This window comes from Talpa europaea, assembly GCF_964194135.1.
Source record: "Talpa europaea genome assembly, chromosome: 15".
NCBI classification, from domain to species: Eukaryota; Metazoa; Chordata; class Mammalia; order Eulipotyphla; family Talpidae; genus Talpa; species Talpa europaea.
In genome coordinates, this window is record NC_140083.1 from 4561287 (window position 1) to 4587684 (window position 26398).

At 59.0% G+C, this 26398-nt stretch overlaps 1 protein-coding gene across 1 annotated transcript in view; it reads left to right on the forward strand.

Annotated features, from left to right (window-relative positions):
- Positions 1–26398, forward strand: part of ENTHD1 (ENTH domain containing 1) — a gene marked incomplete at both ends in the record, with an annotated part of 104660 nt that overhangs the window by 78065 nt on the left and 197 nt on the right. Inside the window, one exon of the mRNA XM_084254893.1 lies at positions 26065–26161. Within this exon, the coding sequence (XP_084111019.1) occupies positions 26065–26161 (97 nt within the window). The remainder of the gene's footprint in view (positions 1–26064; positions 26162–26398) is intronic.

The following is a 26398-nucleotide window of genomic DNA, read 5'->3' on the forward strand; positions in this document are numbered from 1 at the left end:
CTATGTAACATTGTCATTATACTTGGGCTCAAAATATGTTGTCATTCCTACCATGATGAAGTCTAGATCTCTGTCTCCAAGCATATTGTCCTCCTCATCTGGTAATTCTAGCGTCTAACGTTTTTGCAGGTCTGTTTTTGTTACACGTTGCAGCCTGCTCATGATGTTGTGTCTCATGTACTTGAATGCCTCTGTGTGCTGGTCATGATGCTTGCAAAGTTATTTGCACGAGTAATGCAAAAATTTGTAGTTTCCATATGTTGGGTGCCTGATGCTGGGGCATCGCTGTACTGGCTAGGGGGTTCAAGGTATGGCTTGATGTTTTCTAGAAGACTCAGGTTAATGCTGAACCTAAACTCTTAAGGGATGTTTCATTCCAGCCACTCTCGCTGTGTGGATTTGGGTTCCACCTTGTAGGCACATCTCTTGTTTAGGTCCCCACCCGGGAGGGGCTTCTGTTCCTACCACCTTCCAAGGCCATCAGAATGAAAGTTGGCATCTTTTTAAGTCAACAAATGCCCTTTGGGGAAAGTGGTTTATGTGATCATTTACCTATCAGGTCTCTGTCTTTTTTGAGTACCTATTACTCATGAGACTCTGCCAGATCCTGGGGGAGGTAGTAGTGGTTAAAAGCAGGTGTAGTTCACATCCTAACAGAGCTTGAACTCTAGAGTGCTGGAGAAATTTGGTAGATTAATCAAGTTGTTAAAAATGTAAAAGCCAAATAGTTCTGGGAAAGAACCATAGAATTGACTGGAGTAAGGGAAGTTTTACCTAATTAGGGAACTAACTTTGAGTTGAAATATTAATTGTAGGATTATTGAAATAAATGCCACTTAATGACCTGTTGGGCAAATAGCCTTCTTTATGAAATGAAATAAAACATAAAATATGGATGAAATCTTAACATCTCTTCAGTTGGCCTTCATCATACATCTGGGAGCTCCACCAGGGAGTTCTTAGGGCCCAGGAGGAGGCAGTAGCTCCTTTTTGCACTGGTTAAAATCTATTTTAATTGCACATAGCTAACAGTTGAGATAGAAAATTCTGGAGTTGAGATAGAAAACTCTGGCGAGGCAGCACTCCGCCCTCCCGATCCCTGTCCTCAAAAGCGCTGCCTCAGGTATCCTGGCATGGACTCCAAGAAACCCACAAATGACTGAAGCAACAAAAACTACCCCTTGAGAAACTTACCTTCCATGCACGTGGTAACTTCAGATTTTAACGAGGTTTTACATAGCTCATATATTTTAATTCAACCATTTGTTAATTAGTATAATTAGCAAGCACTTATTTGAGTTTCTATTTAGCCAACTCCATTAAATGAATAGAACAAACTTGGCTTAAATTAAGAGTGGGTATATTCTGATTGACTTTGTAATTATCTCAGATTAAAAATACTTCATTAGATGTTATTCTCTTAAGTATTTTATTTGGAACTGAAAGATCTTATTATAAGGCTATTATAAAAATATTTTACCGTTTACTTACTTGTCAAACTGTTCATGTGTTCATTCTTTAAATATTTATTGAGCCCCCACTGGGAGCAGGCGCTTGGCTAGACCTGGGCCCGCGGCCGTGTGCAGGGGGACCTGCTTCAGTCATCGGTTGCAGTTAGTGGAGCTGCAGATCGAAAAGAGGGTAATGGAGAGGGTAATGGGTGAGCCCTAGGACTTGGGGGAGCACAGTGTGCCTTCAGAGGGACTGGCCACGAGAGAAGCCAGCCCTGGTTGGGGTCCAGATGGCTTCCTGGAGGGCGTGAAGCCCAAACCAGCAGCAGTTCGCCGAGCAAAGGGAGTAAGGGCAGCAGGGAATTTTCTAGACAGAAAACAGCACTTAGGAAAGCTGGGGTGAGTCTGAGACAGGCTGGGCAAGACCCACGGGTCAGGAATGTGAGCACTTTCTGCAGAGACACAGCCCGCCACGGCGAGTGGCATTTACAGACTCGTGACAGAAAGACTGAGTGACGAGTAGACAGAGTCTGGTGAAAAGGAACGTGGGGGCGGAAGGGCTTCCAAAATCCATGCATGAACTGGTATAAATAGGCTTTCCGAAGGGGCTGGGGCGACCTTGGTGACGCACCACCCCCCTCCCATGAGTTCGTGGTGACAGTGGCTGTCTCCCAGGTGCTGTTGGGCTAGGAAGGGGCGGCGGGGGGCAGGCGGGGCGTCAGCGTGAGCACCCCGCGACTGCCTGTCCACGTTCCACTTTATTTTTCATAGAGTGGATTCCGAGATGTGATAAAAGGTTTAGCTTTGTGGAATTGAGAGGTTTTTACTTCTTGTGGAATGCCAAGTGATTTGAGGCGGCCGGGCGTATTCCTGCTAAGCCAGCGTATATGTGCCACCTTCTACCGGCGGGCAGGCTCAGGGCAGAGTCAGTTGGCTCCGGAGAAACTAGGTGATTTTGTTTGGTCATTTTGAATGCTGTTTTCCCACCGACGGTGCAGAAACTTCTCAGAGATATGGTAATTATTGCAGAATGATGGCTTCAGGCAGCCGTAGCTGCTCAAACAGTAAAATTCCATTATAAAATATCACGATCTGTGAGCTCAGTTGTGCTGCAACTGAGAGCGCGTCCCCGAGAGTGAGGACGCGACCTTCTTGTCATAACGGAGCAGAAGTGAAGTTCTAGGTGATTCAGGACAAACGGGGACAGGGCAGGAGACAGGAAGGGACCCGGGGAGCCCAAGAATTGCAGTTGGTGGTGGTTCTTTATGGCTGACATTTATTTGGGCGCTAATAAAGTTCTCACCTCTCATTCTCTCGAGAACCCCGCCAGGGTGGCGCTAGCTTGATACGGTGCGCATGAGAAACAAGCTAAGAAAAGCTAAGGAACTTGGCCAGGGCCACACAGGGTCTTGTGCCCGCGTAGCCACCCAGCCCCGCAACTGGGGGGCAGGGTGGGGCGGGCAGGTACCAGCAGGCACGCTTCACCTGGGGTGGTGAAAGAGGGTGCGACCCCCACCCCCACCCCCAGGAGCCCTTTGCGCTCCACTCCTTGGGGTTGGGGGCGGCAGGAGGGAACAAGCGCTGCATGAGGCTTTGCCTGTGGCCAGACACGGCCTCTGCACTCTCACTCGCTGGCAGCCCCCAAGGGCGGGCGGCACTACCCGCCTTAGATGCAGGAGGGCTGTGTCTGCAGCAAGGAGCGAAAGGCCCCTCCGCACCTTCGCCTGCGGCCGGGAGGCCAGGTTGGTGGTGCTTCCTGCTCATTCACGCCCAAAGGCTTCCCGGCTCCGTCTGGTGCGATGCCCTCCCTCCCGGGTGCGTCCTGAGGCACTGCAGCAAGTGGCAGTTGGCAAACAGACCATCTCTGTCAGTCTCTGTCAGCCTCGTGGCTCGCGGGAGTTAGGCGGCTGGGGCCGGGCCTCAGAGAGGCTGGGTGCCTGGCGCAGGGTCCCTCAGCTCTGAGCCAGGCTGGGAGCACCCCCCAACCCCCATCTGAAGCAGGAGGCGTCCTCTCCCGTGGGGTGGGGGTGGGGACTTCTAACGCCAGGGAGGGGTCGGGACTCTAACCAGCTGTCAAAACGCAGTATGGAGCCTCTGCCCTTGGAATTGCCTTTACAGTCTTCATCTTCTAGATCAGCTTTGTTAAGCCATTAACATATTTCATCATCTCTAATCTATGGAAATGAGTGTTTTCCTGTGGCTCATTGCTCCCCGCTTCTCCCCTTAAAATGCCGAAGTTATTGGAAACAATATTCTCCAAAGACCAGAGCACCCGCGTTCCCGAGCTGAGCCCCGGGGGGCGGCGCTGCTCACCCCAAGCTTGTCTAGACACCCTAAATGGCGGCTGGGAGCAGGTGGATTTCGATGACTGACCCGCGGAGGCTGGTGGCCGAGCCAGGCCTGTCCCGGGCCGCCTTCCGCAGCGTTTGCCGCAGTCGTAGCGCGTGCGAAGGCCGCGGAGCGGCGTGGGTGCTGCCAAGTGAGGGATTAGTTTTCAAAATTCCAAACTTTAAGAAATTTTAAAATAGTGCTGGAGGTGGGGTGCTGGGAGTGCGCCCGTGGTCTTGAGCTGGCGGGGCCCCGGGCCACAGCAGGGCCCAGGAGAGATGAGCTGAGACCCGCATCTTTCCCTCAGCTCCGGGGGGCAGGGGGCGGTGGGGGTGCCCAGCGGGGTCACAGTGTCGCCCGGACGAGGCCGGAGCCCTCCGACGGAGGCCAGGCGGTGCCAGCAGGGCCGCGGCGTGGCTGAGGGAACAGCCTGTTCCCGCAGAGGCCCAGAGCTGAGTGCTCACCAGAGAGGGGGCGCTGGACAAGGCGCCCCGAGCTCGGGGCTTGCAGGAACAGATGTTTACCTCTCACTTCCCGGAGGCCTGGCGGGAAGGTCTGTGGCAGGAGGTGCTGCTCCCACCTTCCCGCAGGGGCGTCACGGCCTCCCTCCCTCCTCCCCCTTCACGTCCTCCCTCTGCGGGTGTCTGTATCCGGCTCCCGTTGTTACAAGGGTGCCCAGCCCAGTGGAGGAGAGCCCGCCCCGCCTGCTGACCTCCTTCTAACTCAGCGAGCTCTGGAAAGACCCCGCTTCCAAGCAAGGTCACGTTGTGGGGTACGGGTGGACACGGGCAGTAGCCATGCCAACATGCAATTTTTAGGGGACACAATTCGACCCTTAACGGTCCCTGTTTTCCACTCACTTGTGAACAAACGTTTCAATAAAAGCAGGTCCTTTCCCGACACCCCCGACCCTGCCGGGCTCGGCCCTGAGTCCAGGAGGAGGCAGCGCCCCCAAGGCCAGCGCCCCAGGCCGCCCTTGAACCCTTCAGAGCCGGCGCAGCGAGGTGGACGTGAGGCTCGCCTCTGCCCAGCCTTTCCACCCCTGTCCTCTTCCCTTGTCCCGGGTCCCGGCGCCCCTTGGCCCGCAAGATCCTGCCCTCAGGAGCTGCGCGCTGTCTCCCGTCTCCCCGCTTTCTCCCGTCTCCCGGGGCCCGGGCTCTTCGGGTGATCTGACATCGTTGTTTGGGCCCTCCTGCCACAGGCAGGTGCTCCGTGGGCTGAGGTCGCGGCTCATCGCCTCGACAGGGAGAAGCGCTGTCGGAGCCGGGGCTTTCAGAAGCCGCCCCGGGGAACCGGCCGGCTGGCATCAGCCTTTGGAAAGGACGCGGGCCCGCACCGCCCTGGCGAGGGATGGCTGTCGCGGCCGCTCCCGGCCAGGCTGTGTGGGCCTCCGTGTCTGCAGCACAGAAATGGGCCCCCTGCACGCGTCCCGAGGGCAGTGCTGAGGGGAGACGCCCCGTCTGTGCTGGACGCTGCCGGGGCGCCTCCTCCACCCCTGGCCTGGCCTGAGGCTGCAGCCTGATGGAGATGATGCTCTCGGGAGGGCTGCCCCTTGCCAGGGTCACCTCGGTCCCCTCATCCCAATTTTGTAGGTTCAGCAGCGCTTCTTTTATCGGCTTTGCCAGAAGTGCTGAAGCCCAAGCAGAGAGTAGTGAGAACCCGAACCCAAACCAGCGTCCCGAGAGCCAGATCCTTCTCTGGCACCTGGCTGTCAAGCGCTTATTTATTTGTTTGCATAGCATTCCCTCACTGGGGCACATCCACGGAGGGCTGGGCGCCCCAGCTCGCTCGTTAGCGCGTCATCCGGGCTCGTTATCCACCGCTTGCAGATGGGGAAACAGGTTTGGAAACTAGAAATGATTTTCCCAGATGCCTGCTTTTGTGGGGGGCACGGCACAGGGAAGGAAAGAGCAGGGAGATAGGGCCCGGCCTGGCTGTGCCCTAGTGCGTGTCCTTTCAGGGAAAAAATACACCAGCCTTTTGGGGATTCTGTTACCAGCCGTGGGGCTGTTCCCCCATGTGCAGAGGCCACTTTCTATGACACCAGGTTTGAGGAAAGAAAGCAGCTCTATTGCAAAGCAATTGGCATGGAAGCAGGAGGTAAATTCAAATCTGCCTGTCCACCCAGGAAAGGGAAGGGGCTTATATTGATTTGGGGGTGCAAAGTTGAGAACAAAGGAGTTACATTGTATTGGCTGAAAAGCAGGTGAGGGGTAAAGAAGTGTGGACTTGGCTGAAGTTCACTAGGCTAATTACAGGGCAGTTTGTACATGAAGAAGTGGGACGAGGCATGTTTCCCCTGCAGAAACTGGAGTTTTGCATTTCTGCTGGTGGCCCCTCCACCCCTGGGGGGCCCCTCCTCTGCCTGTGCAGTCTCTTGGCTCCAGCTGACCTTGTAGCTCAACTCAAGGTCAGTCGCCTTTGCTTGCTCAGGCTTGTGTTAGATAAACTGCATCTGTTGAAAACAAACCTCAAAGAGCAAGGTATTTTTTTTCTTTTGTGTTCTAGAATCTGAGAGCAATTTAACCTTTTTTTTCACTTGTAAACTGAGAAAGGGGAAGTTGTGCATGGCCAGAACGCTTGCAGGAGTAAACGCGTGTGCCCGGCATCCTCCTGTCTCTTCTGTGGGGTATCTCTAGCTAACCAGGGATGAGCTCCCCACAAAAAGTGTCTCTTCTTGAAATCTACAGCCTTTGCATCAACCAGCGCTCACAGGGTGATGCTGTGGTGATAAGTAGCCCCATTCTTGGGCGCTGACGCCAACGATGGTTTAGCTCTTTCTCAGGTTAAACATCAGCTTGACCCTGCTTCAGACGCACGTTGTCTTCTTCTGGGATCTGGGCTCAAGGGCGGCCCCTCTCTGGATATGTTCTGGCAGAGGGGAACAGCAATGGTGCAAACACAGGATGACTATGAAACGTCTGGGTTGCCTCCCTTGTGGCCAAGCTTGCTGCCCCCGGGACTCCAGGTCCTCCTGTCACTAGGAGCTCTTCCAAGTCAGGCAGCCAATAGTGGCAATAATAGGGCCTGCCTGGTGGCACAAGGGGTTAAGACGCAAACTAGGAAGTTATCCGCAGCCTCTGCAGCAAGAGTTTGATCCCCAGCCTGCCAGGGAGCTACCCACATGGCCCAGCAGGCCTCTTCTGTCTCCCCGCTGCTCCCCTCAGCAGTGTATTTCAGTAGATCTGCCTGTTCTGTTTCCCATTCTGTCTCTGGTGAATCCTCTCACCCCTCACACCTCTGGCCTGTACCCCAGTTCTTGTATGCATAAATAAATAAATCTTTTTAAAAAATAGTGGCAATAGTAACTTTACCAACGGTAACAGGCTATCTGTGTTTATGGCTTCCCCTTTCTAGTTTACAACATGGAAATAAAGCCGCTCCCCCTTTCTGAGGCACAGATAAAAACTAAATGAAACGCAGTGTATGTGGCAGCCTGGGAAATTGTCAATTTACTTATAGTATTATCGTGCCTAGCACAGTGCTGGGCATAGAGCAGATGCTCAGCATACGTTTGTGGGACTTTATTCATCGATGCGTATTTACCGAGCATTTACTGAGTGCCAGGCACCACCCTGGGACAGGTTCAGGAAAGGACAAAACAAGCAAGATCGCTGTCCTCGTGGACCTTACATTCCGGGTGGTGAGACGCAGACAATAAGCAACTATGTAAGAATTCCAGACAGTGTAAGAACTGTCCAGAAAATAAAACAGTAAAAATAGGACACAGAGGAGGTGAGACTCATCAAGAAAGACTCCTCTTTGGAGGTCACTTTGCGCTGACATCTGCATGATGAGAAGGAACCAGTCCCAGGGGAGGAAGGCCCAGCTCCCTGGAGGGGGCACAGGCAAAGGCCCTGGGCAGGGGTGAGCCTGGCAGCGGAAGGGACAGCAAGGCAATCAGCCTGGAGCCCTGAGCGCAGGGTGCACCCACACAGAGGAAGCTGGAGAAGCAGGACCCCACCCCCTTTCCAGGTTCTTGCTTTTGGGGTTGCCGGAAAGCAGGAGTCCAGGAAAAAGCCGCTCAAAAAAGCAACGCCAGCCACAGAGCCCCCACCCCTACCCCGCCCTCGACCCCCAGCCCCTGGAGGCAGCGGCAGACGCCCCGCCTGGGCTTCCCATTCTCCTTGATTCCTCGTTGGCCTCTAGAAACTTCTCAGGGCAGCATCGCTCCATGACATGTTACAATTTCTAAAATTACAGCTGATTTTATATTACATTTCATGGTGGCTGCCTTCTGACGACCTAGAGAAGTGCTTCATTCTTGGAAATAAGCTCTCCCCCAATTACGGCGTGGGATGGGCTCAAACTAATCCCATCCATTGTGCCGGTGTCCGGCAGCTCTGCCTCCGAACCGTGGCAGCGCTGACCTTGGCCTGAGTCTCGGGGTGACTCTCACTTGGGGGCCTGGATCTCCCCACCCACCTCTGCCACATGCCGGCTTTGAGCACACCTGCTCGCAGAAGCAGGGCGAACATAACCCAGGTGACCCCATCAACTCCAGCCTCAGAATGAGTGGAGACGACGCAGCCGGCCCCTCAGCGCCAGGGTCCCAGCCCCTGTCCTCCTGGTCCCCCAGGCCCTAGTATTTAAAGCTCTGGGAGGTCTGAGGCTGCCTGCCTCCTGCAGAGAGGGCCAGCGTGGAGGACGCGGGGCCGGGCTGGCCTGCCGAAGCCAGGGAGTCGGTCTCCATGGGCAGCCGGGGCCAGCAGCAGGGTCGGGGGCCGCCAAGGGCGATGCTACCCTTTGGACAACCTGTGGTTCAAGCAAACCCTGAGCTGCTGGCACTGGAGGAGGCCTGTGTCTGGACCAGGCCTGGTCCCCACTGAGCTGCGTGACCGGGGCGGGGGGCTCAGTTCTCTGACTGTGGAACAAGGGGCTGGGCAGGGCCTTACTGGTCCCCCCCCATCTGGCATGTCCGAGTTTCGGCAGGGAGCCCCTGTGGTGGGAGCAGGAGAACTCTCCAGTCCTTCCGGGGACAGGGGAGCAGGCAGAAGGGCCCTCCGGGTGAAGGATCGTGGCGAGGAAGGATGTCCACAGAGTGCTCCTGGGCCAGCCTGGGAGGAGCAGGCCGGGCATGCCCAGGCGGCCCACAAGGAATGGGCCTTTCGGGAACCTCAGCTTCCTGCCCGGAGGCCATGGCCTCCCAGCTCCAGCTCATTCCTCTTCCTCCCTTCTGGGGCAGGATTGACGGGAGCTGCCTGATTCCCTGAGCTGTGGGGGCCTCGGGCAGTGAGACCCTCCTAGGGGGGCTGAAGCCAAGACCCCATGTCGGGCATGTTAGGTAGAGAACACCCTGGGGTGGGGGCGTGGGAGGGCAGAGGTGGGTGGCACCAGGTACCAGGAGGAAAGGGAAAGGGAGGCAGAAATGTGGGGGAGAATCGTGGTCCCACACCAGGTTCTGAGAGGTCGGTGCTGCCGTCCCCAGCTGCGGCTCCGAGGGGTTCAGGGATTGCCCCCGAGCACACAGCCAGCCAGGGTCAGGAGCTGAACGCGGGTCGGCCTGAGGGCACAGGCGTGTGTGCGTAAGTGTGAGCGTGTGCGTGTGTGCCTGTGCGGGGGCCCATGCACTTTTGTGCGTGCAGGGGCACCTAGGAGGAAGCAGTGAGAAACAGAGAGCATGGCGCAGAGGAAGGGCGGCTGAGGGAAGCGATAGACACACGAGCCCGAGCATGAACCTCAAGGACAGACACTTGGAAACTTCCGGAGGTCGTCAGAATCTTCCTGGGTGAGTTTTATTTTCAGCCCTGATGGTCCATGTAGGGCAAAGCTTTGGGACAGGGCCAGGGACAAGATGACAGAGTCGATTAAATGGGCTCCCCACCACCCGAAGTCTCCCCAGAAACCTCATGCTCTCCCCGCAGGCCCGGCGCGGCATTCATGTCACGACGCAGAGACCCAGCACTTCCCGTCTGGAGCTGTGCATCATAATGTTTTGCTCTCAGGCTCTGGGGCCCAAGTCTATTAAAATTCTGATGCTTCTGTGGCTTTGGGATGGGATAATGATAGAGATTTCAGCAGAGGGAGACAAAAAAATCTAATGACAGTGAGCGCACAGACGCCCAGCCCAGCGAGCCTGGTCGCAGCCGGGGCTGCCCCCATCTCTGCCCCGCGGGGAGAGGAGGCCCCCCAGGCCCCGAGGTCGACAGTCGGGGCTACATGTGCAAGGCAGGGAGGGTGATTAGTATCAGCAACAACTACTCTTTCATCTTTGTGATCTGCTTTTTGTTTTACACGTGTGGTTTACATCTGTGGAGGTCAGATGCAAGCACCTTTGCAAGCACCTCCTATTCCGGTCCCGCTCTCCATCCTGACAAACTGGCGAGGCAGGTGGGAGAATATCCCGCTCCTTCCGTCTTCCACCCTGGTGTGGCCTGGTCACTCAAAACATGGCTGGAGCCCTCTGATGACAAGTCACACGTTCCTACCCGGGAACGGCCTGGGCCCGGGGGGAGGAGGCATGTTGCAGGGCCCTCGGCAGCCCGGCCTCCTTTGGGACCAAAAGAGAAACCACCCCCTTTGCAAAAGGAGCAAACCAAAACCCTCAGTGTGCGCCTCCCTGGTGGCACAGCAGTTGAGCGAGCGCTGGGCTGCAAAGCTGCCCGCAGAAGCTGCCCGCAGCCTCTGCAGCGCCGGTTCGATCCCCGGCCACCGGCAAGGGTGCCACATGGCGCGCAGACCTCTCCTGCCGCCCGCTGCTCCCCTCAGCAGTGTCCTTCGGTCCTTCTGCCTGCTCTGCTCCCCGCTCTGGCTCTGGTGAATCCTCTCACCCTCCCGTGCTTCTGACTGTACCCAGTTACTTGTATAAATAAATAAATCAATCCTTAAAAAAAAAAAAAAATGACAAAACCCTCAGTGCCTGCGAGTCTTTTCGATAGAAACTTGGAAAGCCAAGGTCAAGGTCGCCTGTTCCTGCTGGGCCTCCTGTCCCTCCAGGACCCCGGGCAGCTGCTCCAGCCCGTGGGTGTTGTGGCTGATCTGGAAAAAGAGTGACCTGGGAGAACCCAGGTCAGGGGGCCTGTGGAAAGCCCTGGGCTACAAAGGCGCCTCTGCGGTCCCAGGCCCAGCTGCCCCTCCCCTCCCTCACCTGCCGCAGGAAGGCTGGGGACGCAAGGTTCCCCAGACGCCTTCCCTGAGCTGCTCATCCTTCTGCCCTCGGCTAAGTGGAGTTTTTATTCCCTTCTGGGCTCGGAATCAGGAAGGTGTCTCCTTGGTGTCCAATTAGAACGTTTTTCCTTTCAAAGTGTATTGTTGTCCAGGGACAATGAAGCAGAGCGCGGCTCCCGAGAACGAGGCGACGGCCCGGCTCCCTCGGCCCCGCTCGCTCTGCGCCCGCCGCCCGCCGCGGCCCCAGGTGTCAGCGGGCCAGACCCTGTAATTAATTTTTAAATTTGCTATTATCATGCATTAAGGCAGCCACTGACGTGCTGCTTGGTTTTGACCTTTAAAAATGTTACAGACGCGATATCTGCCCTGCTCGGAGGTGAGGCAGGACACCCGTCCAGAGACCACAGAAGCCGCGGCCTGGGGGGCCGGCAGCCTCCCGGCCTCCTCACAGCCCCTGTTGTCATCGCCAGACAGCACAGGGGTGCACTCACCCCTTCATGCTTCCAGCCCCCCTCTTCCCTTCCCAAGGCGAGAGTCACGCTCTTATTTTGCTAAAATACATAAAATTTTTTACCCTTTTCGCCTTTTTTACATGTACGCCTCGGTGGCCTAAGTACCCGCGCGTGGGCGGCTGTCACCCGTGGCACCTCTTCACCTTCCCAAACTGACACCCGTGCTGTCACCCCCCAGCCTCGGCCCCTCCCCCCGCCCACCTCCGGCCCCCCAGTCCCCGGCCCTGGTCCCCAGCAGCCCTGCCCCTGACGCCAGCTCTGTGCTGCAACCTTGGCTCCTCCCATGACCGTGACCGGCCCACCTCCCCCAGCCCCGTTCACCCACCGGCCCGCTGCGGGGGGGCTTCAGACGCCCCTTCTCCTGGGGCGAGCCCTGGTGCTGTCTGGGCGCCTGGCACATCCCGATGGTGACAGAGTCCCAGGTTAGTGGTCAGACCGCGCTTCTCAGTGTGGAAAGTGTTTTCTCCACACACCATTTCATTCGCTGGAGAGGAAAAGGCTGGAGAGGAAAACGATGGCCCTGTCTCTGGGAAGCCGCCAGCAGCCCAGGTTGCCCTCCCGAGGGGCTGGGGGCCCAGGACCCAGAGCCCGGCCTCCTGCGGCCTGCACCCCGAGACATGGGGCTCCAGCCTTGAGAGGGGTCTTTCTCCCCTGGGCTGATGTTCATGTTTCCATTGATTTCACTCCCGACCTTTGTCCTCTGTCAGAAGTTTCCAGCAGGGGCACAGACAACGAATAGAGTCTCATGTCACATTAAATAAAAAACAAAACACCCCAAGCCCAGCCCCCCACCCCGTGTTAGCCACCAGATCCTTTTAGGAAAACCTAACGGGAGCTCTCTCAAGTTTGCCTTGGGAGCCGCTCGGGAGACTGTCAGGCTGGAGCAGGGCCACACCTGACCCGGCGGGACAGGAATGAGGGGACAAGGCAGCCCCCTACTGTGCAGCCCTCCCCTCAGAGTTCCCCCACAGGGATATTTGCCCCCCTCTTAAAGAGTGACGGGGTCAGGCAGCCTCACGGACTGGGACTGGCAGAGCTTCCTTTCCTGAGATACGGGACTTCGCGGACAGAGGAATCCACCAGCAACGGGTGACTTCGTGCGGAGAGAGGGTCAGGTCTGCAACTCCAGGAGGGCTTCCTGGACACATGTGATAAAACTAGTAGATGTTCTCCAGCAAAGGCCAGAGCGTTGGGGAGGGGAAGGTGTTCAGGCCCAGGGACTGGAACAAGCAAAGCGGGGAGGGGGTCTGCTCTGAGCTCTGGGCTGTCTTTCTCACTCCGTCTGTCACCAAGTCTCCCAAGTAAATAACAAGCCCAGGGATGAATATAGCTCGGGCTCTAAAGGCTCTGCCAGGCAGAAGTGGAAAGACAATAGCATTGTCCTGCAGTGGGGGGAGGGGCAGCTCGCACCACCCTGGGGTGTGGTGGGGGTGGGGTCAGGTTCCCCGGGCCTCCTGCTGGGTGGGGCCTGGAGGTGGGCAGGCTCCCTCGGCCAAGTTCAGGAGGCCAGACCAGGCTCTTCAAGGGGACAGAAATCAAGGCTGTGCCAGGCCTGGGCCCCGAGGACCGGAGGGCCTGCTCGCCAGAGGAAGACATCTTGTTTTACCGCCCCATGGCCTTGTAGGACCAGGAAAATGGCTGCTCACGTGTGCTTCTGCCTTCTGGGACCAGGTGCTGCCTTTTCTTGGGAGAGGCTGGGAGCAGTGACGCCGTGGTCAGTGGCTCATAACTGAGGGCAGGGCGTGACCTCGGACCACGCAGAAATCGGCCCCAAGGGCCTTCGCTCTGTGTCTTCACATTGCAAAGTAAGGAGCCATCTCCTGCCCCCACCCTGGACTGCGGGGGACACACAGAAGCAGTGGCCACCCGGAGGCTCTCAGGACCCCACCCTCCCGAGACCCCCCGCAGCCTGGCCTGCGCCACGGCCCTGCGGAGTCACAGCCTGAGCCGAGACGCGTCCTCCGCGGGAGCAGCTGGCTCGTCCTGCAGGACGCTGAGCCGCAGGCCCGGCGTGGGTTAGGGAAGCTCGCACTGCCCACTCAGGGCAGCTGCACATTCCCCACGCCAGGACACGACTCTGAGCCATCTGGAAACGCTCTCCAGAACAAGCTTGGCCTCCCGCCTGCCCGTCGCCCATGGTCATTTGCTCAGGGACTCTGAACAGAAGCCTGGGCGCTGCCAGTCACCAGCCCGACCGTGCACCTGCTGTGTGAACCCCCCACACACACACACAGTGGGGGCCGGTGCCTGCTGGGCCCCCACGGCTGAGGACACCTGTCCTCCAGGACAACGGAAGGGCCAGGTCAGCTGCAGCTCCACCCGGCACACCGCCACCCTCCTGCTCCCGTGGCCCAGGCACCCACCCCGCTGGAGCTTCACACCCCACCCCCACCCCGGCTCAGCGGGCACCCAGGGCCCAGTTGACCACCTTGGGATTAAGAGGCCCAGAGAGGAGAGTCCATGGTGGCTGCCAAGAGGGTCTCAGCCGATGGCGGCTGGCGCAGCCCTCCCCACGGGAGCCCCCACGCGAGGGTCAGGTTCCGGGGTCAAGCGCGCAGGCCTCTTCCCACCAGAACCAGCCCCTGCCGCCACGGCTCTCCAGTTGCGCTATCTTGCCTGATATCCGGCTCGGTCTCGGCCCGTTACTCCCAGGCCTCCCAGGCCTGCTCTTCACGGAGGCCCTGCCCCTCCCCCGCCTGCCCGCAGAGGTTTGCAGCGGGGATCCTCGCTGGGCGAAGGGACAGGTCACCCGTCCTCTTACCCTGGCCTCCTCAGCCAGCCACCGGGGCCCCCCAGCGCCCCCTGCCCTCTGCACACCCTCTGGCACATCTGGGCAGCACCGGGACCCCCTGTCCCCGCCAGGAGAGGGACGCCTGCTTCCCCAACGTGCCCAGCACGGTCCCCCCTTCCCTGGCGGGGGCCGGGAGGGTTCGCAGCTGCTCTGAGGAGTCCCTGCCAGCACAGCTGCCTCTCCTGTCAGCGGGGCCTTCTCCTGGAACGGGACGTCTTAAGCTTGTCGGCATCGGTTGCCCGAGGCGTTCCATTTAAGCTTCCCCGCCAGGTGAATGACAGCTCTCGTGGGGAGGAGGGAGGAGGAGCCGGGAGGACATGCGAGGACCCTGGACTAATCCCCAGGGGCCGCGGTCTTCTGTGTGGGGAGGCTGCAGGGGCCTTGGGTTTGGAGGAGGCTGGGGGAGCTGGGAGAAGCATCCCAGGACCAACCACCCGGCTTTAGAAAAAGGCCCCGGGGAGTCCTGCTGTTCAGGCAAAGTTCAGTAGGACCAGCCCGCGTCCCGCAGCAGCCTGGACACGGTGGGAGCTCCCGAAAGCCTGCCAAGAGGTGGAGCGGAACGTGGTGACTCTGGAGAAGGGAAAGGGGTGTGTGTGTGTGTGCGTGTGTGCATGTGGGGGGTGTGCATTGGTGATTTCTTGATAGGCAAAGGGCCCGGAGGTATCTTTGATGTTCACCCCTCAACCCAAAGACCCCGGGTCAGAATGGACCCTTTACAGTCATTCAACTAAAAGTGATTCAGCACCTGCTCTCTTCCAAGAGGTAATGATGAAAAACGCGGTCTCTGAGGAGAGGTGCATGCTGGAAGGCTTCCTGGAGGAGGGGTGTTAGCCCTGCAACAGATGAGAGACACTTGGGGATCATGAGGCTAGAGCAGCGATGCCCAAACTGTGGGCTGGAGGCAGCAAGACCTCAGGCCCTATCAGCATTCTGCTGGCAGGATGGGGGAGCATAACCAGCCCCCCAGGAGATTCAGGAGAGAACCACTGGATTGGGGTCCTGGAAGACCAGCAGGTTCCCCCCACCTTTGGCAGGGAGTCTGGTGCCTGAAGGTATTTTCCGAGCTCCAGTGCAGGCCCACAACCATTGGCAGATGGAGACCGTGGGGCATAGGCAGAGCAGAAAATATTTCGGCAAGAATTTCATGTTTGCTCTTCCTCCTGAAAGCTTGGAGATAATCCTCAGGGGACCTGCCAGAGTGTTGTGAGATATTTACCTGTTTCACCCCCAGGTGAGGCCCGGTGGCTCACTGAGTGGGGTCTGGGGTGTCATTGCTGGTGTGACGCCTGTGCCTGCCCCCTCCCTTTCCTGCCAGAAGCCCTTCCCTTCAGAAGGGGCTCTCGAGGCCGAAGGCCGCCTTCCCCCAGCTTCCTCTGAAGATGGCGTCATCTGTTCCTGAGAGGCATCTTCACTCTGTACAGATTCGAGGTGGACGACTGTTCTATTCGTCTGCGTGTGGGATGCCGGAGCTCCAGCCCCCGTATTGCTGTCGAGGAGTTCGCCGAGCTGCTGCTCGTGGGCGGTTTGTCTTCCCCCAGGCTCCTCGGGGAACCTCTTTTTGCTGTTCCCCCTGCGAGGGGCCACGTGTGGGTTTGTTTTTTTTTTTATTCTGTTACTGGGATTTATTGTGCTCTTGGAACCGAAATCCATGTCTTTCATCAATCCTGGAGAATCCTCAGCCATTGGCACGTTTGAATTACGACTCTTGCTCCTTCTCTCTGCTCTTCCGCAGCTCCTAGCAGGCCGGCTTGGTGTCTCCGGCGTCTGCCCTCTCGCCTCCGCCTCGTCCTCCCTCCAGCGGCCCCTCAGCGCGCCTGTGTGTTGGGGGGGGGGGGCGCCAGCTCCCTCTCCCTGCTCCCCAGCCGCGCCTGAACCTCTGTTTGCCGTGAGACCCACCATGGAGTGTCTGGCTCGGTTAATACATGTCTTCGCTTCTAGAAGTTCTGCTTGCCTCTTTTTCACGCCTCTCTGATTAATTTGTAGTCTTTTTGTTCCCTGGAACATGTTCTCAATTCTTCTTTCTTTAAACATTTTGAACACTTACTTTTACTCTAGTTCTGATCATTCCGACATCGAAGCTTTTGATGTAGTTCACATGCGTGGCTGGGCTGACTCTGACTCAGCGTGATTGGTTTCTGTGTTTTGCAGTTTGAGACGGTGGAGTTGACTTATTCTGGGGGACCCCGAAGAGCCCACTCTTCAGTTCCCTGCATCACGTTGAGCCCAAGTTCCTAGGCTCCTTGTCAGGCAAGTGTCCCCAGGGCATCCGGAGGTCAGCACCTGCTCCCCTTGCTGGCATCAGCCCCCTGATCATTTCTGGCTCCTGGGAACTTCCCACCTTCCTTGCAAACCCAGTTCTGCATGACTAAGAAAGCCGTGGTAACTCATCCTGCATTTTAGGTGTTTTATAGCAGGAGACTGTTACCTTCCCTCCCCCCGAGATCCACTACAGCAGAGCAGACCTCACCAAGCCATTTCTTCTTCCTTCGGGGCACCAGCTGGCTCCATACCCAACCCCTTTGCAGCGAGGGGCAGCCACGTGACCGTCCCCAAGCCGGGTGTGAAAACCTCTCACAGGACCCAGCTGGATGCGCCTCTGTCCCCAGTCACTGCTGGGAGGAGAACAGTGCACCGTTTCTGAAGTTACATGAACGGGAAAAAGCTGTCAGGACCTCAGGCTTTATCTGCTGCAGCAGCTAATGTTTCTCAAATACCTGCCCGCGGTTACCAGATTAGTCTCAATTCCACGCGTGTCTCTGCGGGGCTTGGGGACTTCAAGGGTTTTATCTGGTCTCAGGAGGCAGGACCAAGGGTCCTGGAGCCCAAGGGAGGGGTGCGTGGCACAGCAGGTACGTCAAGGCTGCTCGCTGCCTCACCAATGCCCTGGGCAGGTCCAGCATTGGCCGCCAAGCCCGGGCCACTCAGACATGGCCTGCTCTCGAGCAGGTCCTGGGTGTCGCAGACACAGGAGACCCCAGGACAAGACAATGGCCGCAGTGGGGTCAGGGATGGGGTCAGGGAGAGTGCCCATTCAGGCTGGGGTTCTAGGGCTGGACCCCACCGTCCATCGTGCTGGAGACAGAGAACCAGGATGACCTCTCCCAGGGCCGAGCAGGCAGGACACCCACGGGCAGCCCAGGCCCCCGGGCAGGGCAGGGCCTAGGTGTGCAGAGCGGCCCTGCATGGGGAGCCCTGAACAGCACCTTTCTTGGCTGATGTCCTCGGGCTGTCCTGGGACAGGTGTACCCTCAAGCTGCTGCAGGCCTGTGATCAGGACAGAGGACCTTCTTCTGGGATGAGGACTGCTGTGGGCAGCTGGGGCAGGGTCTGCAGCGATAAGGGCCAGAGGACAGGTTCTGGGCCCGCCCTAACGTGGTCACAACCTGCAGGGGCAGGAAGGGCTGCAGCTGGACGCCAGCACGCATGTCCTCTTCTGCTGCCCCAGAGGAGTGCCCGTGGCTTGCAGGCCGACACAGCAAGGGTGGGAGTGGGTGTGACGTCGATTTTATGCACCCCCCAGGCTGGGGTGGATGCCCAGTGCTTGGTCAAACACCACTGGGACGTTGCGCCGACACCTGGGTGGCTGGCTAACGTTTCCAATCAGTTGACTTTGAACAGGGAGATCACCCCGGCCATGTGTGTGGGTCCCAACCCATCAGCTAAAGGTCCTAAGAGCAAAAGTAGAGGCTTCTAGACAATAAGGAGTTTGCCTCCCGCCTGGGCACCGAGGGGCACCTCCACAGCCCACAGCTGACTCCCCGAGTAAGTCTCTCTCTCTCTCCTTTCCCTCTCTGTCTCTCTCTCTCTCTCTCTCTCTCTCTCTCTGTCTCTGTCTTTCTGTGTGTGTCTCTGTCTTGCTCTGTCTCCCTCTCTGCGTCTCTCACCAGCCGCCTGGCCCCCTCGGCACCCACAGCCCTCACCCGGGTTGCCATACACCGACGCCCGGCGTCCAGTTCCCTGAGTCTTGGGGGATTCTCTCCACACCTGACACCACGACACATGGCCGCGAAGGGGTCAGAGGACGTGAGAGATGCAGGCCTGGCGCCCCCGCAGTCAGGAAAGCTGTCTGGTTCAGGGAATGCCGGGAACAGGCCCTTCTGCTTGGGCCCTTCCTCCAATCCCCCAAAATTCCAAGCAGCCCCCACACCATGGGAGCTGCAGGAACAGGCAGGGGCAGGCGGAGATCAGGGAAGGGGGTGCTGCCTGCTGACCTCTGCCCGGGAAGAGCTCCTGAGTCAGGTGCCCAGGGTGGGCACCCCACCTGCCTGTGAACCCCCCGGGAAATGGAGAGTTACGGGCTCGCGCCTGCTCAGCATCGCTCCACGCTGCCCAGAGGCCCGGCTCCTGGGAAACGAAGGGCCGCTTCAGAGGCCATCATCTGCTCTGCCCTCCCAGCCCACACGCCGCGGGACACGAATCTCGGGACGAGGAGGCCTTCCCCGGGGGCTGGGATCCTGCCCGTCTCCATCCATCGCTGCAGAGGGACCCCCCACCCTCCAATGGGGCGCAGGGGTCACGCCAGCCCACAGCAGCCTCATCAAACTCCTGAATTTCCTGCGGTGTCATCCAGCCCTCTGAGCTCGGTGGGGGCCTATTGTGGGCACCGACAGGAAAATGATCTTTCTCCTCCGGTCACCCCATTTTAGAGTAGAGTCTCGGCCTTCTTGGGATTAAGAGCCGTGGACACACTCAGCCCATCCTCAGCTGTTGAGTGTGCGCAGAGCCCATGGGGTCCAGGAGCCAGCAGGAGGGGCTGGTAGGTCAGGGCTGGAGTCCTGGGGGCGCTGCAGGCAGGGCCTTGGCAGGTCCCACGCATCCTCCTGGTCCTGATCCCCAGAAGTGGGGATAATAGCATCGCTGAAGGGCGGGGAGCCCCAGGGCAGGGAAGTACTCCCCAGCATCAGACCCTTTGTGCCCAGGCCCCCCAAGTTCTGCCTCTTGTCCCATCCCCTGGGCCTGCGGGCTGGAGAAGCTTATGGGAGGTGATGGACTCTACCCCCAGGGAGGCGGGGAGCGGGGCAGGGAGGCACTGGGGAATAGAGCCGGGGTGCACGCTCATGGGCTACTCTCCATCCCTCCCCTCTTTCTCGTAACTGTAACCGGCGCAAGTGGCCAAACAGACACTGGGCAGGTGCTCTCTGGGCAGCCGGTCCTGTGTCACTCCTTGCCGGAGGAGGAGCTTGGAGGCTCCTGCCAGGTCCTGAGCGGCACCTCCCTCTGGAAGGGAAGGGCCAGGGCCAGGCCTCGGGGAGCCCAGAGCACTGAGGCTTCGTCCCCCCCGACCCAGGTGACTCCCAGGGTGGGACCCACTGTGTGGGCACAGAGCCCCGAAGCCCAGCCAGGCGTCCCAGCTGCAGCAGCGAGCCTCTAAGGGAGGACGCCCTGAGGGAGCTGCTCCTCTGCCCCAGGCCCCGGCCTGCTGTGCACGGGCTCTGGTGGGTCAAGTGGGCTCCTGGGGCATCACGGCGCACCCCACCAGCCTCATGCATCTGCAACACGGGGCCAGCGCAGACAGACCGCCTAGAAATGTAGCCCCAGTTCCCTGATTTCACCTCCTCTTCTGAGACGGGGAAACCGAGGCCCAGAGGCTGACACAGCTCCACCCTCTGAGCCCTTAAACCCGCAGAAGCCCCGGCTCTCTGCTTCCTTATCCACACGCCTTGATCCAGGGATCCCCTTGGGGCCTCCGTTTCCCCATCTGTAAGCTGAGAACGGCCCTGCTTCCCCGGGGGCTGGCCGTGAGATGAGATAACACAGGGGAGGAGCCGCGCCGGAGGCCCAGCCCATAATAAGCCTGATCAGAATCACTACCCAGAACACGGTGCTATTTTTCCAATTTCCCCCCATTAAGTCCTCCCTGAGTATTTGCGAAATAAGTGATTTTTTCCAAGATGTTATTATGAAAATTCCATATACAGAAAAGGTGAAAGAATTTTTAGTGAACACCCGTACACAATCACGGTGGAATCTAACACTTACACTCCATAGTCCTTGCTTATCACTTTCCCAACCATCCACCTCGGCTCTTCATGCATTCCAGAGTAAATTGATCACATCAGTACCTGCCCCTACGTGCTTCAGGGTTCACCATTTGGGATGTGAAATCACCCGCGATGAAATGCACAAACCTTGAAAGTCATTTGCTGGGTTTTGACGAGAGCACATACCCGTGTAATGCAAACTCCCAGCTGAATGAAGGGGGCTGCTGTCACCCCAGAACCACCCCCCCACCACCCCAGCATCGGCCTGCCCCTCCACGAGGCAGCCTCTTCTGATGTTTCCTTTCGACCGTAGATTCACTTTGCTGGGCGCAGGATTTCACAGGACACGACTCCACAGCGCAGGACAGCGTGTGCTCTGCAGTGTCTGTGACGACTTAACAAATTTCTCCAAAATGCAGCAACTTAAAACAGCATCACTTAGAGGGAAAAAAGGTAAAGAAAAAGAAAACAGCGCTTCCGAGCCCACTGTCTCGTGGCCTGCGAGGTCCCCTGGCTGGTATCTCCTTGAGGCTGGGCCGCAGCGGCAGTGGTGAGCTCCTCTGGGGGTGTCAGCGGGGGCGCCCCTGGGGAGCCCCACACCAGAAGGGAGGTGGCTTTCCAGGCCTGGTTACGGGCCCTCGCAGCGCGGCTCAGACACAGACACCAGCCTCCACTGGAGGCTGCAAGCAAGGGAGGGGCTAAGGCGAGGCCTGAAAGAGAAGTCTGTAAGGCCCCCCCGCCCCACCCCACTCCCCCCGCTCCCGCCGTGGCCTGGGGTTAAGGCTCAGCACTATCACCACTAAGACCTGAGTTCGATCCCTGGCCAGGTTGCTGACCCAAGCGGCACAGCAGACCTCTCCTGTCTCCCCGCTGCTCCCCTCAGCAGTGGATTTCAGTCAGTCTGCCTGTTCTGCTCCCCACTCTGTCTCTGGTGAATCCTCTCACCTGCTGCACCTACACCCCAGTTCTTGTATGCATAAATACATAATGTTTTTTAAAAGATGAAACTATAAGGGAGGCTAAAGCCACACTGTTACAGGTGGCGGCCCCTGGAGGGGGTGCTGGTGAGGATGAGCAGTTCCAGGCGGACCGCGAACCAAGTGTGGGCGGGGTTGGAAATATATAACGAAATACAAGGAACTGCAGGAGCAGCCCTGGGATTTAGCATTCGTGGGTTCAGCGTTTTTGCATCTTCAGCAATTCTGGGGTCAGCAATGTCTGCCCCCACCACACCGAGCTTCCAGAAGGCTGATGCGGGCACTGAAGGGCCTGGAGAAGCCTCCACAGCCAGCCTCACAGAGGAAAATTTCGGGGCGAGAGACTATTCCCAGCTTTGCTGCTGTCACAGCCTGGAGGGGAAGGTGAAGACCCAGGGGGCCTCCCTGAGCCGCGTGAGTGGCGCCGGTTGTGGGGGGTCGTGTGGCCACTGCAGCTGCTGCTTTGAGCGTCGCTGGTCTGGTGCTGTGCGGGGGCATCTTGGCCCCGGGAGCACCTCCTGTCGCGTCCTCTGTGCGTCGGCTCCCGGCCTGGAGTCTGGCTGCCACAAGCCCCGAGTCCGCAGTGGCGGGGAGACTCCTTTTTGGGATCTGTTGCTTATAGGGACTTTAAACACCAGACATGGCTTCGGTGAGGGAAACAGCCATTGATGGCCTCGGGAATTCTTTCTTTTATCTGGTTTGTTAAATAAATCCCCTTGTTGTTGTTCTCTGCGCCTGAGGAGGCTTGTGATTGCGAGCGTGGGTGAAGAACGCAGAACTGTCTCAGAAGAACTCAGAACCGGCAAACTGTGCGGCAGTGTCCTTGGCCAGTTCAGTGCCCCTTTGCTGCCCTGTATCAAAACCAGAGCTTCGCCCTGATCTCCTCAGAAACGCAGCATCCCCTTTGCCATATCCTGCTCGTGGGAAGGAGTCACGGGACCGCGGCGCCAGGAGGCAGGACCAGCCGCCTTCACAGCGCTGGGGCGCGCGCCAGGGCCTGGCCCCTCGAACACAAATGCGCGTGGAAGCAGAAAAGCGCAGAATCCAGGCCAGGCCCTGCCTGGGTCTCTCCGCGGCCCACCTGGGGACCCACCCACGGGGGCCGCAGAGCTCAGAGAGCATCTGGGGACCCCGTCTGGGTTGTGCTCTGTCCTCGGGAACGCGAGCAGGAAATCAGCGGGGCACCGTAGATGGAGGGAGATGGGCCAGCCGGGGACAGACAGATGGAGGACAGGAGTCAGGAGGCGAGGGACGGACAAAGAGTCAGCCAGAGAGGGACAGACTGACAGTGGTGGAGAGGCCGAGGGGGACGAAGCAGAGGCAGCAGCGAGGAGAGGCCCAGGCTCTGAGGCAGCCAGGCCACCCCTCGCGGCAGAAGGGGCAAACGCGGCCCGGTCGTAGGCTCCTCTCCCCGGGCTCCTGGAGCCCAGCGACAGGTACACACGGAATGTTCCCGGCCAGGCAGGGAGCCACGTGCCGCGGCGCGCATCGACCGGCACGGGAGCTCGGGGGAAGAAGCCAGACGCCAGGATGAGCCCCTCGCGATCCGTCTCGCGGGAGCCTCCGGAGCTTTCAAGGGCCCGGGGCCCGGGGCTCGGGGTGGGAGCAGGGTTTAGGGGACAGATGAAAGCTCTGGGGACGGTGGCGCAGACGAGGGACTGCCCGGCGCCCAGAGCGCGCACGCGGAAGTGGCTAGAGCGGCCAGGCTCGGGTCCTGCACATCTTACCTTAGTGACACGGATGTGGCTGTTCAGAATAAGCCGGCAGGGGATGGGGGCCGCCTGGAGCCGCAGGAAGGCTTCTTCAGACAGTGACGCCAGCACTGGGGGGTCAGGCTGAGGAACAAGGAGCCGAGGAGGAAGGGGCGGAGGGGAGGGGTCGCGCAGGGCAGGGCTGGGGGCCTGAGCACCAGGCCTCGGGCTCCTGCCTGTCCTGGGGTCCGGCAGAGGCGGGGTCCGTGTTTCCCCAGACGCCCTCCTGCCCCAGCTCAGAGTGGGCCGGGCTGCAGGGTGGGGCAGTGGGCCCCCACGTCTGCTCCCAGAGGCTCGCCGGACGCTGCCCAGAAGAACTCGACTTTCAGGTAACGACAGATCAGGGTTCCGTGTCCGTTTCTCCCCGGTGCTGGGGGGACAGACTGACACTGAAAGCTCACTCAAGGCCCTGCAGCTGAAGCGGAAGTGGGCGCCTGTGTTTCTCTGACAACTCTTCTCTAAGGGACGATGTCTTTCCCCTCGTCACCCCTCCTCCGTTGTTCTCCAGGCAACCCTGGGCCCCAGGGTTGCCCCCAGGGGCCTCCCCTGACCTCCCCGGTGGGGGACTTTCCTGCCCCCAGCCTCTCCCATGGCCCGGCCTGGCGTGGCCTGGTCTGTCTGCTCCGGCGCCTCCAGGCCACTCGCAGGCTCTGAACCCACCAGCTCTCGTGCCTGCCCTGGGACCTGCCGCCGCTGCGTCTTGGGCACAGGCCTTGCGCCTAGTAGGTGCGCGATTGACCACCGTTTACTCACATGGAAAGAACGACACCCCCCCACCCCCCGCCCCAGGGTTGTCAAGGCAAGTGAGAGGGTGTGGCTGACCTGGGGGTGCTGAGTGCCGCTGGTCGGCCCCCGGCCCCCCCACACTGGTGATTTGTCCTCCCTTCTCAGACACTGGGCGGTGCCCAGGGGACAGGTCCGCCCCTCCCCACAGGCCCAGCCTCCGGTCCACAGATTCCCACTGCGGCCCTGTTCCCATGGCAACGGCAATCCGAGGTCACCGCGCTGAAAATGGGAGGATGCCTCCCTCCTGGAAAGCCACCCCCAAGTCAGCAGCTCATTTTCATTACAGCCATAATAGTGGTTTGCATAATCGCACATATATTAATACCTAACATGCCAGTGTTTATTTGGTTAAAATTCATGAATTCAGGTCTAAATAAAAAGTGCTGATGGCTGAAGTTTTTCATTCTCTTAAAATGTTCCTGGGTTGGGTTTTTCCTTTTAAGTCAGCCTCTCTCCTTGGCAGCAACTTACTTTTAATCCCATTATTAACAGGTAAGGGAGAGAAAAACAAAGCCGACCTCTGCCCCAGGCCACGCCAAGGAGGGAGCCGGGTGCGCACAGTGACCGGCATCCCCGCGTCTCCTCCCTGCACAACCCCGAGTCCATCAGGCAGCCTCTCTGGACCGCCCTTTCCTTAGGCAGCCCTGGCTGGGGGCTATTCCAGAGCCTGGAGCAGACCCAGCACGCAGGCCTGGCCTCTAGAGCAGGCATCTCCAAGGTAGGTACCCAAGCCAACACGTGAGGGTCCATGAACTTGGCCAGAATGTAGGCAGAGAAGCACTCATTGATCTAGGGAGGGGTGGACAGGCCAGAAGGCTGGGCTGCTGATGGTCACGAGGTGAGGAAGGAAGCAAAGGCAAAAAGAAGTAGAGCCAAGAGGTAGAAAGAACTAGGAGCACTAGGTTTATTCTAGTGCCATCTATATGGCGCCTTGATCCAGCTATGCCTGAAGTCAACCCACCCCTGAACTTCACACTACTTCCTTCCATTCCCTCCTTCCCTCCTCTTCCTCCCTCCACTCTTTTCTCTCTCCTCTTTTCTACTCTCTCTTTTCTCTGGCTTTCTTTTAGTTAGGTTTTTGTCATTTGCAGCCAAAACACTCCTGATAATATCCATCATCAGTCTCCAGGAAACAGTGCCAAGTGGGGAGAATTTTATTCCTGTGTGACCCTCTCACGCAGATCATGAGAGCCAGGCCCTGCCTCCCCCGCCACCCGCCTTAGCCCTGCAGCCTCCCACCTGGACCCCTTCCCTGGGGCATTTCTCTAGGCCCAGACCCCAGACCCACAGCCTGAGCACGAGAGAAATCACACACACACCCAGCCCCGGAAGATCCCGCACCTCAACCCCACCAGGGAAAGAACTCCACAGACACACAGGGAAATTCTGAAATAGGCTTCTGGGTTTTTATTCAAAACAACAGGGTGGCCATGGCCACTTGGTTTCTCTACACCTGGGCCGTCTGGGCCAGCAGGTACCAGCGCATCAGCAACTAGGGGGGGAAGTTCATTCACACCATAGAAACTGTACAGCGACTGGGAGTGCGAGTCACAGCAGCAGGGCCAGGCCGAGGGCTTCCTGGAGGCAACAGCCCCAGCTCGGCCCCGGCTCTGCCAGGAACACGGATTATTGCACAAAGACAAAGAGTATGTGTATCTGGGCTAAACGTGGGCTTCGAAGACCCCAAGCCCGGACACGGCGCAGCAAAAGGGGGCTGGAGGTGGCCCTGGAAACAGAAGGCTGGGGCAGGGGTGCTGGGGGGTCGACAGGCAGACAGGCTGATACTGTGCAGGCTTCCTCCTCCGTTAGGGGGTGGCCTGGTGTGGGCAAAGCCCAGGCAGAGAAGAGGAAGAGGGTTAACAGGGTACCCTGCCCGGCCTTGGGTCCCTCAGTGCAGACTGAGGTGCCCGCCAGCGTCTCCTCTGCAGGACATACATCTCGGGGCCCGGTGGCACACTCCCCGGCCCCGCGGTTAGGGTGAGATTGTGCTTTAGTGACAGACAGGCCGCAGGAAAGGGAGGCGCAGGGCCCAGTGCTTACCCAGCTTGGCTCTTTCTGGCCAGTCAGAGCCTGAGTCCTCCCCGGGGGCGCCTGGGAGGGGCATCTGGGGGCCTCAGGAACCAGGCCCTCTCCCCACCTGCAGACGCCCCTCCACACCTGAGCTCGGCCGCCCCTCGCCGCCGCGGCCCGTCTGCTCATTCTAGGGTCACACGCTTCAGGGCAAAGGGGCGGGTTCCTGTCCCACAAGCCGGGTCTGACCCTGCCCCGTGACACCAGAACCACCTCCCGGGTCTGCGGGTGGAGCGGGCGCACACTCCTTGGGGCTCCGCAAGGCTCTGACCGGTGCCGGCCCCCGCACCCCCCCCCCACCTCCACGCAGCCCTCCAGGTCCACGGCCCTCGCCCAGGCCCCACACCCCCTCCCGGGGAACACGCTGACGCGATACCACGAGTGCTGCCGGCCTCCGCCGCAGGAGGGTGAGGCAGACACGCTGTGTGGGCCGAGCGGCGGGGCGGAGGGGAACCCTAGGTCCACCTGCTCCCCGGCTGACCCTTCGCCCCGGTGGCCGCTGCCCAGAGGAGGGCACACCGACAGCGGCCCTCAAGGACCCCACCCTCTGCTCTTCTGAGTGAGGACAGGGCTGCCCGGCAGTCAGGGGCAGAATCTGATGTGCCCCCCATGCTGGCCCAGCTCCACGGTGCCAGCGGGGCCTC